Source organism: Onychostruthus taczanowskii, unplaced genomic scaffold (genome assembly GCF_017590055.1).
Source record: "Onychostruthus taczanowskii isolate IOZ18803 unplaced genomic scaffold, ASM1759005v1 scaffold15, whole genome shotgun sequence".
Lineage (NCBI taxonomy): Eukaryota > Metazoa > Chordata > Aves > Passeriformes > Passeridae > Onychostruthus > Onychostruthus taczanowskii.
Genome location: NW_024498685.1, coordinates 4,035,763 through 4,052,373, shown reverse-complemented (window position 1 = coordinate 4,052,373; position 16,611 = coordinate 4,035,763). Strand labels below are relative to the sequence as shown.

The 16,611-nt window shown below is 42.7% G+C and overlaps 1 protein-coding gene across 4 annotated transcripts in view; it reads right to left on the bottom strand.

The window, feature by feature from the left end:
• TMTC1 (transmembrane O-mannosyltransferase targeting cadherins 1) overlaps positions 1 to 16,611 on the bottom strand; it is a 137,563-nt gene that overhangs the window by 42,561 nt on the left and 78,391 nt on the right. For all 4 annotated transcript variants that reach the window (XM_041398548.1, XM_041398551.1, XM_041398550.1 and 1 more), the window contains one exon: positions 6,278 to 6,442. In XM_041398548.1, the coding sequence (XP_041254482.1) occupies positions 6,278 to 6,442 (165 nt within the window). The remainder of the gene's footprint in view (positions 1 to 6,277; positions 6,443 to 16,611) is intronic.

Genomic DNA, 16,611 nt, shown 5'->3' with positions numbered 1-16,611 from the left:
ACTGAGCTGACAGTGAGGAGTACATTACACATGCACCAGCACTTCAGTTCTAATGAGATACAGTTTTAACAGCAAGATACATACATTTAAGTATTTTAATTCTGGACTGTTTTCCTTTAAGTAGAATTTATCACTAATTCCGCTGGTCCCATTTATTAGAACATCACTAATAAAGCTTCTTGCATCTGTGTGCTTCTACTAGTGGCAGGGGTGACACAGGAAAGGCAGAAATGGGTTTGGATTCTTAAGATGCTCTCTTCTGCATCACACTGACCTATTTATTCTCCTCACATGGGCAGGGAGGGGGAATGTTTCATTTTGCAAATGCACATAGCAATGACTGAAGCTGCTTGGAGCCTCTGCCCTGGGGGAGGCAGCAAACACGGCACTGGACGCAGAGGGGAATTTTCAGGAGAGTTTAGGAGTTAACACTCCTGCCAAGTGATTCCTGACCAGTCGAGAACGCTGTTTGCTCATTGACAGAGGAAACAATGATGTCCACAGTGAAAGCCAAGAAGGAAAGGGTGGAGTATAAATAACAAAGGAGAACACAATGTTTTTCCATTTCTGCTTCCCACAAGCTCCCAGTCTTTCACAATTTCAATATAATTTTCCAATGTGCTTTTCCAAACTCTTCTGTTGCCCTGTTCCCCAGCCTGTCACACACATGCCCTTCTGAAAACCTACGGCACCGATCTGGCTCCAGCCAGAAACAAGCCCACTGACACTGGACGTCATTTGTCCAGAGGATTTCCTTCCCTTCTGATTTCTACGACAGCAGTAAGCAACACAAATGGAAAATAAACAATAGGCAAACCTTTTTACGTAACACTTCCTCCCCAGGGAAAAACAAAAAGCCATAAATCAGAGAAATTAAATGCCACTGGTATTTTCCAACCTCAAATGCCAGCACCATCCAAATTGCACTTCAGTTGGGAAAAAAGCCCTGCGATCCCCACTCTTGTTTTCCTAAGTGCATGCTCTGCTCTACAAGGTGACTGAATGCAGGGCTGAGGCTTCATCGATTTTCTGTGATATCCATATGAAAAGTGCTCAGTTTGGAAGAACATGAGACCACTCCTGCCTCAGCAGGAACCCTGGGAAGCTGATGGTGTCTCCTCTGCTTTGGGAATCATTATCATCAACAAAGATTCTCTACAACAAATTATTCTCTGGATGACACAAACAACCACCTTCCTTGGCCTCCTACCCTTGTACTGATTTCACAGATATCTGTGTGGGACCATATTAAACTGTCCTATAGAAGATGCCCAAAATGCAATGGGACTTGCTCTTTTCAGCTCAGCCAGCTTTCAGAGTTAACAAAATAACAGAGCAGTAAATGCCACTTTGGGGCTGGAGCAGTTTTTGCAAATTCCTGAAGTCAGCAGACCTGGCTTGGGAAGGAGATCTGCTGACTAAGAAAGCATCATTTTTGTACAGTTCCTCTGCTGGTTACAACTGGGTTTCCAGGCACTGTCACAAACGCGGGCAGCGCGTGCGGACGCTTTCCAGGAGCAACAGGAAATACGGCAGCTTGACAAGCCTGGAAAGGTCAGGACAGAGGATGCAGAGATCAGCCCACAGCTCTCCCCAGCTTTGGACATTAACACTGACCACAGTTTGAGTCTGACCTTCCGGCCTGTGCATTCACTCTAGAGGGCAGTTCCTTAAATAATTAACAAGTAAATCCTCCCTGATCACCTGCCAACACAGTAAGAGAAACTGCTTGGGGCTTCTAGAGATATCTTAGAATAATATGCCTCATATATCTCTCTATATATTTGGCCACTTCTGATACTTGTGGTTCATTTGCTTCTCATTTAGTCCTTGCACACATGCTTGTGAATATATGTGGAGATGCATAATTTCCTCAGACAGCAGCATCCTCCCCCACACTGCTGCTTTCAGCCAGCACCCAGCAAGATCTCTGCACCCACAAAACTTGGTACCTGGGCTGAAGACTGAGTGGCCACAGTGGCCCAGAGATGGCAAGAGTGTCATACAATGTCAAAATGGTGTAAGTTTTAAGAAAGGGATGGAATGGGGTACAAGCACAAAGCTAGGAACACACTGAGTATACAAACATCTCCTGGACCAGCACAGAAAAATAATATTTAACAGAACAGGCCTGCTAAAGTCAAGGGAATCAAGACAGACCAATCCTGCAGAAACAAGCAAACAGAGGAACAAAAAGTAGAGATGAAAGAAAAAAAAACTGAGAGGAGGGAAGAAGTAGTAATTAATTAAAGCAGCAACTGGAGAAAGAAGAATGAAGAACTAGGATTGTGAGTAAAGATTCTCCCAGCACAAACTTCTTAAAAAAACTCAACACACACAGAGAATACCAAGTAGGTTGATTAGGTCTCCTTTCCCACATCTATAGATTTGCTCTGTATCCTCCTCCTGTTCTCTCCATTAAAATGTATTGTTGTTTCACATACCTCCCTCCTCTCCTCATCAGCCTCCTCCTTCTTCCCCACAGGGGAGATCTCTCACTCCTGGAATGACATTATCTTCTTGCTATACTATTCTTCTTTTTCATTTCCTTCCCATCAACAAGGAGGGTCCTACCACATTGCAGACTTGTGAGAGATGTGTAACACCTATCAAAGAAGATCTTAAAAGGACAACAAAAAGGCCAATAAGAGTAAACAGCACAGAAAAGACAGCTATGAGAAATTAAAACCATTCTTTAAAAAGGAACGGCTACAGAAGGAAAAAGGAAAAGAGCATGAACGTCAGCCAGTTAAACATAAACCATAATTAGGCAGACCAAAAGAGATTTAAAGAAAAACTTGCTAAAGCTATCAAAGCTAATAATGGAATACATCAGATAGAGGAAACCTGCCAAAGATCCCCTAAGGCAAATAGATGATGGAGGTCTAAAAGTAGTGCTTAAAGAAGAAAAGACCACAGCAGAAAAGCTAAATGGATTCTCTGCACCAGTGCTGGCTACAGGGAAACCGAAGGAGCCTTTCCTCACAGGGCACGACCCAAGCACTGTCTCTGTCTGAAGTGGCAGTAAAAGAGGCTTTAAAACAAATCAACACCCAGAGCATTTATGAATCCGTTGGGCCTGGTAGAATGCATCCAAAGGAAATCAAACAGGCAGCTATTAGCTGCGGTAGGTAGCTCATAATTTAAATGAGACTGGCACTAGGGAAGTGGAAGTTGATGAACATGACTTCATTTGGCTCCAGGGAAGGGATCTTGAGGGGGAAACAGACCAGAAAGTGTGATTTTCACTTCAGGTAATTTGGGGAAAACCATAATAAATTGTAATTCTAGCACATTTCTGGGTAACTACAGTCCAACAAATAATTAGCCTTGCATACTCCAGAAAGAAGTTATTTGGGAAGATCTGTTGGTGTTTTACAGACTCAACAGGTATGTACGTGTTACTGAAACTATGGAGAGTCTTTATAAATATCCAAATATAGCCCAGTCAACCAAAATCACATACACCAATGTTGAGCACTTAAATGCTCAAAAGGGTTTTTTTAATATAAAATCCCTCACTAAAGACTTGCAATTTCTTCAAGGCATCATGGAGTAAGAGGGGAAGATCCTCTCATGAATCAATACTTAGTTGAAAGACAGCAAGCAAAGAGCATGACTATGTGAACAGCTTTTACAGCTAGAGAAGAGTACAAGCAGGGCTCCCAGGAGACATGCAATGGCACCTGAGCTACTTCAGGTGTTCACAAAGGATCTTGAAAGGGGAGCAAACGGGAGGGGACACGTTTGCTGATGACACCAATGCGAATCACACTGCAAGAATTAACCTTGTTGCAGAAGGACCTCACAGCATTTCAATACTGGGGGAAAAGATGGCACAAGAAACACAGCGCTGGTACAGACACAAGCATCAGAGAGTGTGTACACACACACTCAAAATCTGCACACAGATTCATGCCTAAAAACCTGGCACAGTAGGTGTCATGGAATTTGCATTGAGAGTGCTGTGAAATTATCAATCACTGCTTAGGAGAGGTCATAAAAGGCAGAAAATTAAGAACTAGTAGAGGAAGGGAACAAAAACCAGAAAGCAGTCCTATGTTATTGTGCTGCACATACCTTTTGAAAGGTGATTCTGGCCCTTTTCTCAAAAGGATGGATTAGAGTACGAAAGTATCCAGAGAAGACTGACAAAAGGAATCAGAAATGCAGAACAGCTTCCATGTGAGGGGAGTACAAGACCAGCTGACTTCAGTGTGAAAAGGAGACAGCCTTAGGTGAGGGCATGGGGCTTCAAGGCATGGAAGTGCCTTTATCTAAGTGACAAGCTGATGGCTACACACAACTCATTCAGCACACCAGAAGTAGGGGACACCAAACCAGCTAATCAGGCAGAAGGCCCACAGCACACAGAGGGAAATCTTAGTGTGCACACTCTGTAATTTAATGACAGAGCCCAGCGCACAGGATGCTGTAGAAGCCAAAACTATAAATAGATTTGAAAAAGCAGTCAGAGACATTATGGAAGAAAAGTCCATCAGTGGCTGTTAAAAGCAAAAATAGCAAGTAACTCCTGACTCAGGAAGTCTTTAAACTGCAGATTACTGCAAGCTGGGAAAGAACTGGAGAGAAGCATTATTGTTGCTGGCCCTGTTCTTACAGTGCTTTTTTTCAGCAGCTGCTGCTTATTGCTCTCAGGGGCAGGCCACAATACGAGGTGACCCAGCAGGAATTTAAGAGTTCTGCCATCCCCTCAAAAGCCTGGGGCAGACCTCTCTCCTGGTCCCATCCCCAAAAGTCTTGAGCTGAAGAGGGAAACAGCTCAAGCTAAGGCACTGAGCCCTGAGTACTGCCCTGGGCTACCCCAAGTCCCTCTCTGGAGGTAAAGTGTGTTAGCTCCAGCTCAGAGCTGCACTGCAGCAGTGGCACGACTTCGGAACTGGAACTGGCAGTAAATAGTCACCCTGCTTTGAATGGAGGCAGGAAGGACAAAATTCCATTTGTATCCAATTAAGCAGACATAACCTTATCCCTCTCTTCTGCCACAGACCCCACAGCACTCCATACTGCCCCTAGAATGCTCCTTAGTAGAAGGAAATCTCCTCCTGTCACCTGCTACAGTTTAACATCATCACTGTTAAACCTGGGTGACCACAGCTGTGCACAACACAACACCATATGATGCCTGCAAGTCTGCAAATGGAATCGTCATATTCCCACCTCCCCTTCAGTAAGAGAGCGGTCCCACTTGGAAACCCTCCTACTTCCCCCTCCAAGTGGCCCGGTTTGCACTGGAGGTGTGTCCCACGGGGATTGCTGTGTGAGTCCAGGCCAGTCACCCCTGCTTGAACAGCAAACAGTGATTGAGGGAGCCAGCAGGGAGCTGGGATTGGCTCCATGGGTCAGTGTGCTGTTAATAGTGCCAAGGTTGTGGGTTTGATCCCATCCCTCTATGGGCCATTCACTTAAGAGCTGGACTCAATCATCCTTGTGGGTCCCTTCCAACTCGGAATATTCCATGAATCATGCAGAGGGGAGAAACCCCAGTTCCAGATTTTTTAAAAACCAGCCCCTCTAAGAGAGCTCCAACCACTTCAGTAGTGTTTGCTGAAGACCAAAGGGTACACATAAAAAACAATTTCATACTTTTAGTGCTGCATAAATTAAACTTTGCTCTGGCCAATAAGTTAGGAAATAAAGCTCAACCTGTGTGCAGATCACCTGTGTTTCTGCAATTACTTCACAATTAGACAACTGCTGAAAGCAGCTGGAGGCAAATGCAATACATTTTCTAGCAAAACACAAAATGAAACAGTCTGTTTCAATGCAAGAAAATACATAAATGAGGTTGTTAACAGAGCTGTTTGGCAAAGAGTAATCAAATAAAATGAAATATGGTACATTAAGTTTGGCACTGTGTGGCATTTTATTTTTGTCATTAGAACATTGCTAAAGAAATTTCAATATCTTCAGTAGCGTTACTATGGCATTCTGGAGTGCTGCAAAAAACTTTTGCTATGTCCTTAGAAACTAAAGCATAACGCTATCATTAAATCTACAGAATCAAAGTTAGTTAAAAACAGCATGTCTTAAAAATGTGATTGTCAGAACTAAAGTTTGTCCATCAGAACATATACTGCTGACACCAGTGTTTGCACAGTTATCACACAACAGAAAGTGTTATTTTATGATAATAAAAATGTTAATTAGATCAGCACATCAATAGCACAACTTTTTTCTAAAGAAAACTATTCCATGTAACAAACCTACTATACACAACACAAAAATGCAAGTATTCTCCTGTGGTCACACCTACCTGAAAAGGGATTCTCGTGACAGCCAGATTTCATTCTGTTTCACTGTCTTCCAAGAGAAGAGCAGCAGCAGCAAAGCAAAGAGGGTCGGAACAGTAATTCTCCATTTCTTTAGCCACGTAGACAGCTTTTTTAGACCGTGGACAAAAAGGATGCAGTACCCCATACTGTGGGGGAAAAAAAAGAAAAGGCAAAATGTACCTAAAGTTATATTTCAAGTGTCTGGTTTTTATGCAAGACCATCCACTATTGCATTTATTATACAATTACAGGGGATTTTTGGACTAATGATATTTTCTGGGCTAACAAACTTCAATTCAACTGCAGTTTTCCTCAAGTCACTACACAATTTCCAAATTAATCTAAATGATAGACCCAGATGCCAAAAGTACAGTCACATACATAATACAACCCAGCATAATGGTAGCTTACACCAGCCACAGAAGGCAGCTGCTTTTCTGAACAGCAAGCCAGGAAAGCACCATGTAATAACAGTAATACTGAGCACTACTGGAGCAGTGTGGAAATGACAGGCATTTTAACAGGGGGAAGTCTCCAAACAATCCCAGCGGTGGCTGCTATTAATTCCAGTTTACAAATTGTGAAGCTGAGGCAGGAAAGCGAGTGCTGTAGTCAATGCTGCTGCAGGAGCAGGTGACAGAGAGCACCAAAAGGCAGAAGTGCCTCTCTGGGTCTTGCACTTTTACATCAAGGCCAGCCTGCCCCTTCTAGTGCCCAGCCCAGAAGAGCTGAGATGTGCTGGCGGATTCCTTGCTGCCCTCCCATGAACTGACACACAGTCATCTCCAGCCCCCAGCACTTCCATGACACTCCATGAGTAACTCCTGTGGCATTTTCACAAGCCAAATTTGGACTGAAGTCTTATTCCTGAATAAATTTACATCAATTCAGTAATTATTTACCTTAATTAAAGGGCTATGTTAATTCCTCCAGTGATGTCCCTCTGAGTTGGAAATTCAGCGCTTTTAGTTGCTGTACTTTGTAATCACTAATTGTACTTGTCATTTTTTACAAGGAATTTAAATTTCTATTGCTCAACAAATTTCATTAGCTTATCTAGAACCCTTCAGGTTACTTAGCACCTGATTTAGTGTCAGACTTAAAACCTATCTTAGTCCAGGCAGCTCTCCCTGATGAAGTAAGGGAGCAGAAGGCTCTCGAATAACACTTGAGGACAATCAATAAACAGGGACAAAACATAGCCCTTCCCAAACACTGGCACACCTTGAACCCCAGATGAATCCATATTTAAAAGCAGGCAGGCTGGAAGCAGAGAGATCATTGCCCCTGCCCACTCTGGCCAGACCTTTACAGTCTTTCCTGGTCTGTACAGAGATGGTCAAGCAACTTCCCAGTGAGAACGCTACAAGGTAAGAAAAACTAGGAACAAAATTCCCCTGTCAGAGGTGACCTTGCAGGCAAGCATGCAATATGGTGAAAGTCAATGTGGAAATCAGAAAAAAGAAAATGTTCCATATTTGAGGAGCTCTGTGTGTGCTTCTTGGCATGGTTTCTCTGCTCTCCTGGAGAGCTGGAAACATTGCTATTGCTTAGGCTTCCCAAGGATGGAGAAGGACAAGAATTCTTCCTGTCACTGAGGAAAAAACCTGCCTTTGTTGCTCGTACTGATTAGCACCACTGCAGTGTCTCTGGCACAGTACAAGTGCCTTACAGAACACTGAGAGAAGCATAGACATACGGGGCAAATCCAGAGACAGGATCAGATCCACTGATCATTCAGAACTCTTTCACTGCTGGTTTTGAGTTCTCCCATTCTTCAGAAGTGGTTACCTATATATTTATGTCAATTATGCTTGCACTTTGCTGTAACACATTTCTTGTTGTACTTGGGCTGTTCTTTCATTAACTCTTTTGCACATAGGTATTTATTGCACCTACATTAACTGCAACCAACATTTAGAACTATAGAGATGTTGATGCCAAACAATCCAGCCTTTACAGTTATTGAACCCTACTTTAAAACCTCTGAAAAGCTAATCTCAGTAATGATCCCTCCCTTTCCAACAAGAAATGCCTCAAACAGGTTTTCACTCTGTTATTTTGCCTTTCCTCAATTTTATCCTTCCCTTGGAATTAATGATCTGAAATAAATATTATTTAATTGCTTTAGCACAAGGTCATTTTCAAATTTCCCTACACCTTCACGTATTTAAGAACAGACTCTTCCTACAGAACAGTGAATGCATCCAGAAAACAAAAAATGCAAACATCAATGTCTTGGTATTTATGTCAAATCCTGTTCCAGCTGTTGGGAATTTCTGCCTTAGCAGCAGTACTCAGTCTGAGGCACAGTCAGCATCACATTACACCTCCTCCAGATCCCATGATCTGTTCTGAACAAAGCAGAGTGTCCGCACCAATGCATTAAAGCATCTGTCCAAAAAACATAATTATATTACTATTGTTTCCTAGTTCCAAAACCGCATAATCTGTCATACCTTACTTCACTTGTTTCACACTAGACCCAACAGTCCCAGTACAGAAATTAACTTTATCACAGTGACCATGGCATTTCAAACCAGTGAAACTGCGAAGATGGAGCTGCTGCAGCAGCAACCTGCCCTGATGGTCAATGGACCTGGAGAGACCCCCCACCCTACTATAGGTTCATTCCCCAGATGCAAGCTTATCCTTCTTCCCTTGATCCCGACCTCACCAGGCTTCAGAGGAGCCCTTTGAAGCTGCTCTGACTTTTATCAAGCCAGCAGCAGCCCAGGCAGTTGTACCCTGGTGGAAAGAGCCCGTGCAGGTGAGACTCCACTCGAATGATGAAGGCAACTTGCTGGGTAATGCCTCCTATGTGGTTAATTCTGCTGTGACCCTGCCATTGCCTACAAACACAGAGAACATTTCAAACAGATTTGCTTTTCTTCTCAGAGTGATGGAGGACTTGTCTCCATATCAAATCTTACCACTGTCCCACCAGGAAATCAGGTTTTGCTCAAACACACAGGAGAAAAAAAAAAAGAAACCATCTAAAAGGACCTTTCATCAAAGACTTGTTTGCAGCTTGAAAAACTTACCTTTAAGTACTACATTCCAGACATCTCTGTAGCTAACTGCATATGTATTAAGGCTGCAGGGTTTTGGGTTTGGGGGGTTGTTTGATTTCTTAGTTAACTCTAGCATTTCCTAGGGAGGGAACCATTCTCCTGAAGAGCCTTTCTCTCAGCATTGCCACACAAGCACTTTTCTGAAATACTTTGTAGCAAAACCAAAACAATAGGAAACAAGCAAAATCTCCAAACCACTTTTCTAAATCCGTTTTCTACTGGATTATTGTAAAACTGCTAGGCTATTTTTTTTTTTTTGGCTTTTGTAGGATAAGCAGCAGCCTGCTACAGCAGTGAGAAGTCCATGCCACCTTGGCCCCTGGTGTCCTGAGAAACAGCCCACCAAGTTCACATGGTGGTAGATAGATTTCATGTGGTGCCACCTTGGCCCCTGGTGTCCTGAGAAACAGCCCACCAAGTTCACATGGTGGTAGATTTCATGTGGGCTCACAGTGGGCATGCATTGCAGGAGAACCTGTAACTTCAGGAATTCCATGATGCAGCAGAAAAGCTGGGCAAGTGAACAAACAAACCAATGGTTTCACAATTCCTCATGTTTTCGGACTCCTGCAGTATTAAAGTGGCACTTCAGGCATGCCCTAAATCACAGCAAGGGCCGAGGGCCAGGCAGCCCAGCAGGGAAACCCTTTGTGCCACTGCCATGTGATTCTGGCAGACTGCACACAGGGAACTGGGTAATGACACATTTTTGTCTATCATTTCTGTGGTTTGTTAATATTGTTCCACCTGTAAGGAAGCCAAGTGATAGGAGGCACAAGCAGATGGGAATGTGGTGGCATGCAGACCTTATTTCCCATGGTGCTCTGTATGTATTGCCCTATTAAAGGTAGAGCCAAAACAGCAGATACTTAATATTTGCAAACACATCTTGGGTAATTAGATTGCAAATTCAACCTTTCCTTTGGCCATTACAGCTCCTTTCCCAAGGCAAGGCTGTTCCTGATGATGCTTGCACACAGCTCTGTTCTCTGTGGATCAGGTTTCTCCCTTTTTAGAAAAGGTCAGGAACAGTTTCACTGCATTTGGCTCTTGTGGTGATGGCTTTTAATCAAAGCTGCATGTCCTACAGCCCTGGATTATCAGGATGCTCTGCTTATAGCAATCTGCCTGGATCAGAAACCATTTTACCTCCTTCAGAAATTGCTTGGAGACCTGTTGCTGTGGAAAACTCCTGAAGAGCACGGCACGTTCTAGTCACGCTTTCTGCTGCATTTTCCAAGTTGTGGCTTTGCACAGTGCATGGTCAGATCAGGCTGAGAACTGAAGTTCTGAGAGAACCAGCCTGGACACCAGCAGCTGCAGGTCCAGCCTCTTCTAACTCACCCAGGCAGGGCTGTAAAAAGGAGTTTAAAAAGGGTGGGAGAAACCGTGCAGAAAAGATGCCTTCCTCACACTTTTTAATGGTAATTTTGTGGATGTCAAATCTTGTGAACTAGCTGATTGGGGTTTTTTTAAAAACTTATTTAATCTCAACTACACAAATGTAAACTTGGAGTAAATCCACTGAGATGAATCAAAGCAGTTACTCCAGATTTCATAGCTCAGCCTAGATAAGAATCCAGATGCATCCATGCATACGTATCAGTTTGGGAAAGAGTTGCCTATAAGCAGCCTGTGGAAGCATGGAAGAAACACTGCCGTATTCAGGGGCTGCTAATGCAACAAAAGGGATTATATCAAAAGTATACTGAGACCAGAAAATGCACTTGGCTTCAACATTTCACCCAGGAGGCTCTTTCTGGGCTGCAAAACTCCTTCTTGATTTCCAGCACTTATTTAAGATGACTCCCTTACCCTCCATAAAAATCAACCCTCGCTTCCAAGCTGCTCTGAGGCAAGTTTAACCATTGTGCTTTTGACTAATGCACCATGCCCTGCTGCTGCCCTTCAGAGAGCAGAGAGCACAGCCCCCCAGAAAGACTGTGTCTGCTGCCAGGTCCAAATGCTGAACACAAACAGTCGGATTCTATCACTTTTCGAGCTCCCCACAAGTTTCTAAGCCTCAGTATAACAAATATATTACCTGGCACAAGACACTTTACATGCTCCTAGTCCTAGCTACTCCAGCTCTGCAGCCTGAGCAGAGGACAGGCACTGAGAGCAAGAGGCAAAGCCGGCTGAAATGCAGCTTGCAGGCAGGGCTGTTGCTGCAGGGGAAAAAACAGTTCATCCCTGCGAAACTGCTCACACTTCTCTAATGGAGAGTAATTGATTGCAAAAAGCACGCCTGGCATGCCCTGGGGGCTGCTCCTGCCTCACCACAGCGGTCACACGTGGAAAGGAGCGCTGGCAAAATTAAGCAGAGCCACAGTGGTTCTTTCTGCCCCAAAAAGCACTCTCAGGCACACAGCTCCAGTGATGAGCGGTGCTGGCAGAGTAGCAAAGATGCTGCTTTATGAAAAATGTCAAGTTTTTCAAGGTTGGAGCTGTTTGGGCCAGAATGAATTCTGACCTTTGAAAAAGAATGTTTCCATCTGGAAATAGAGTGCGCTTGTATGTGCATGCTAGGTTGCACTTGGGTCATAAAATCATAGGAACATTAAGGTTGGAAAAGACTTCAAAATCATCAAGCCCAATCTTAGACAAAAAAAACAAAACAAAACAAAAACAAACAAAAACCAAAACAAAACAAAACACACACACACAAAAAAAAAAAAACAAAAAAAAAACCCAAACATTTTCTGGATCACCCAAAAGGTCCAGAAACTCAAAAGCTGCAGCATTTCCTGCAAACTGGATCACCTGGATTCAAAGCACTGTGCCAGGTCAGTCTCAGACCTGGGGATGCAGGTGGATGCGCATGTAGGGTTTTGAGTCCACAAAATCCCCCAGCCATGAGAGCCCATGTGCTGATCTGGAATAACCACACTCCACTGGCCCAGGTTTTCCAAAAGTTCAGAGAAGTTTACCTTGCCCGGCCTCTCAGATGGGTGTCCCCTTCCAAAGAGGCAGTTCTGGGCTGCTCCCCCCAGCCATCCTTTTTGCTGTCCATCTCCTTTTGACTGTAAGCTTCATCTTGGCTTGGAGAAGTCTTTTGTTTCTTATATTTTTGTCTGAAGTTTCACTACAATCAGCACACCTTGGCAAAAAGTTTTGGGTTAACTACAACAAGGTATTTTTCACAGGATGATGTATCAAAGTACCAAAACTTGCTCAACCAGATGGTACTAGAAGGGAAAAATCTGTTTAATAGTCATGTTTTGGACTAAATGTCCAAAGACAAGGAGGATGTGGGGTGTGTCTCTGTGCCACAGAGAAAGCCAGCAGCATTCACTGGTACGGAGTTCAGGAACGATGAGAAAAGCGTTGTTCAAACTGCCTCTCTCTCAGTAAGGCTGACAGGGAATTGATATACATTTTCTTGGTCACTAGACGTTTTGAAAGACTTCAGAAAGACCATCAAGATATAATACCTAACATAACAAAAAAATCCCACTGGAAAAAAAAAAAATCTCTACAGCTTGGAAGTATCAGTGTGACAACCAAGAACCAGCAACACACTTAACTTATACTGAGCCTGCTGAATAAAATACCACATTTTTCACTGGAATTAAGTAGGCTTTTCCTGGAATAAAGTCTGCAGGTCATAATACAAAGACATAGCAAACTATAAACACTGGAAGAATATATCTAACTTGGAAAGGTACCTTATGAGTTAGTGCTAAGACTTTGTCACTGGCTCTAAATTAAGAGCTATGTAGGCCTGTATTAAAGGTACTTAGACATGATCAGCTAAGTAATCAAAATGATCTACCTATACTAGCAATGTGATCCTCTAGGCAGAACGTGATGTAATTAGAGAAAATGCAGGAACTTTTCCTTATTAGAGAGAAAATATGCACTAGAAATTAGTTATTTCACTAACCCTTGAATAGCTATTCAACATCTGGACACATTTTCCCTTCCTTCCAAAAAGTCACACGATAAACAAACCCCCTTCATTAGGGAGTTTGAGTCCAAGATTTCACAACCAACAGACTTCTACCTTAAATACTTACAGGTAATACAGAAACCTTCCAGGTTTCTCATTACTATATGAAATATGTAAAGAAAACATTTTATAAATGAAAAATACTATATAATTCCATGAGGATTCCAGAGAAATTTCCCTACATCTCATATACTTCAGTGTAGATGGGTCTGTATGCTACAGTTTTAATTTAAATACTGTCACGACTTCTGGAATTCCATAATAGGAAATAATTTCCCATACAGTTCCATCTAAACATATAAGAATATTATCTATTAAATTTGACAAGGCATCATCTTAAGGCCAATGTATTACCTTGTAAATAAGAATTCCACTTTTAATCAACATGCCCAAGTAGATTACTTCCACAAGATGACATTAACCTATTATTTTTAAAACCAATATCTTTACCTATCTCTATTATTTTCAAGAGCAGAATAAATGCATTTGAAGGTCTTCCTTTAGGTTAATCTATCACAACAAAACCAGAAATCTTTCCACTATAGCCATTAGTGCCCGTAACTCCACAAAAATATAACTTTTTCCCATACATGCCCAAAACACAACACATTTCTCAAAAGCATGTTTTTAATTTAGTTAAAATAATACAATACAGCAGCCTAGTCCAAACACGCCATGAGTTCATCTTTTTCAGCTTTGCAGAATCATTTCAGTTTTTATTCCTACATCTTTACTACCTTTTGCCAAAATATACGGCACTGGCATCTCAGCATTTCTTGCCTGCATTAGCAGAGGTTGGCTGCTTCGATTTCTCCTTAAAGTGTTTAACAGGGATGGGGCAAGGCTCCAAAGGTAGGAGCTGAAGTTCGGACATGCATCTGCAAGGTAGCTGCTCACAGCATTTAGCCTTCCTCCAAGGAGTTATTCCTCATTTATTAATGAGAACTCTCTCTGCCCCCCTTGTGAAGGGCAGAGTGGAGTTATTTACTCCTGTTTCACAGATGGGGAAGCAGCACTGGGGTCACTTGCCTCAGCTGAAGTCCCAGCCAGCTCGCCTCCAGCCACGAGCCATTTTTGCAGAGTGCTGCCCAAAGTGACACCCTGCAGCGGGGACAGAGGCATCCCTCACAGGAAAGAGGGACTCAGCTGCACTCTGGCCTATTGCCACCACATAATGGTCTCCCATTTCACTCCCAGTGCCCTCAGGTCTGCACCTGAATTACAGGGAATATAATCCAGTTCACTTCTTTTGAACTTTGGCTGCCCCGTGGCCCCTGCAAAAATGGCAGCAACGGAGCAGGCAGTGAAATCATATCTGTTTCAAGCAAATGAACAGGTGTAATTTGGATTCCATATGCAAATCCCAAATGACTTGTGGACTTAACATGAAAACTGGCAAAATGATTAATTGTGTCATTGAATTGAGATCAGGGAGAAGATAAACTGGCTCCAATGAGACTTTCATTTCATAAACGGAGCCAATGAGACTTTCACTGCTGACTTCACTGGGTCAGTGCTTGACTCCAAATAAAAAGAGAAGCTTCTTCTGTAAATCAGATGATCCTTTACAGGATCTGATCTAATGCTGAAAGAATTTGGAAAGGCAAATAAAGATTCAGCTCCCGGTGAACTTGTAGCTTCAAATGACAATAAAGAAAGGAGTGGCACAGGAAACTGAAACCAAACTGCTCAACTGGTCTTTAGGAAAATGAAGATAATGTGGAGTACATGACATGCTCCCAGGAGAGAAGCACCAGTAAGTCCCATCCCCAAGTGGCTACCTTGTAAGCACTTCTGCTCAGAAATTATCAGGTTCATAAAAGTTACAGATGATTCCACCACATACCAGGTTCCTTTTTTTGCCCACTCCAATTACAGAAGTTATTAATGTTTGAGATTACACCAGCTGGAAAAAATGCTTTAGCACAAAGGATTAAAAACATCCTCTATGCAGAGGCAAAAATTCATGTGGTCTCTGCTTTGCTATGGCATGAGGAAAACCTTACTATGATGTGTTAATTTCTTGAAAAATACAATTGTGCTTTTGTGATGATGGCTTTCTTGCAGATTTTAAGATAGATGGTGAAGTAAATGCCATCCTGTATACAGCAGTGATCTCATCTCCCAGTATTGTCAATTAGGGTTGCAATGTCAACTCTTGATATAGTGAGGAGCTGGCAAAAAAACCCAACGGCAGCCTGTAATTGCCTGTGCTGGGAAAGAGTAACTGTGCACCCTGCAATCCACCATGAACAAGTGGCCATAAAAATGGGGCAGGTACCACTGGATTGCCTAGTGCTTTCAGCAAATTGGAAATAACCCATGGAGCGATGTTTTGGTTGATTTGTTGGTTCATATGAGGCTGTGGAAACAGCTGAAGTTGTCCAGCTATGACACAACAGCTCAGCCAGGAGCCACAGCTATCAGGGCAGCAGTGAGAGATGAGGAAAACACAGAAATTGCTCTGGTAGGAGAGGTCTGATCCCATGAGGTGAGGGCAAGCCCAGCTCTGTGGGAATGCCAGTAGAGCAGGCAGCTCCTGGACAGCCCAAGAGTTTCCATTGCTGTTCCTGTTTCTGCACAGTAAGGGCTACACAGAGGAAGAGCTGCTGCTCCTGCCTGACTACAAATTGCCCAGGACTCAGAACGACTGCCTGCCCTCAGTCATTCTGCAGTTCCAAACAATTATACTGTCTGTGGGGTTCTGAGCAGCATTTCCATCGACATTTTGAAGAGGGGAAAAAACTGTAATTTAATTCTTTCACTGACTCAGCTTTTTAAGTGATGCCACTTTGGAAAACTGGCCTAGAGAGGTGTATCCTGTTCATCACTCCCTAGGTATTTCACACACTTTGCCCTCCTGAAAACAACTTTTCCCACGTTACACACAAGAAAAAACAAACAAAATTACAAGTTAAAAGACAATAGTTTTCCAATGAAGTTTTTCAAGCTAAAGTAATACTATTATTAAAAATTCCTAATTTAAACAAGTAAGTGCTTGTAATCTTCAAATGAAAAATAAATACAAGAAATATTTTCTCCAAATATTTCTGTTTAGCTGAACACAATTAAAGAAAACACTCAACCATTTTGACACAGTTTGTATGTTTCTCCCCTGAGGCAGGGCTGCAGACAGAAGAGGAATTGTTCCAAATACTCATCAATCCCCAGAAGGCAAGGCCCAGCCATATAATTAGACATTGAGCAAAAGGCTTATTTCTTTCTTCTTTCTATTTATAATGTATTTTACATAAATCCTTGGATCCTTACTTAACTTTTATTGAAAAGA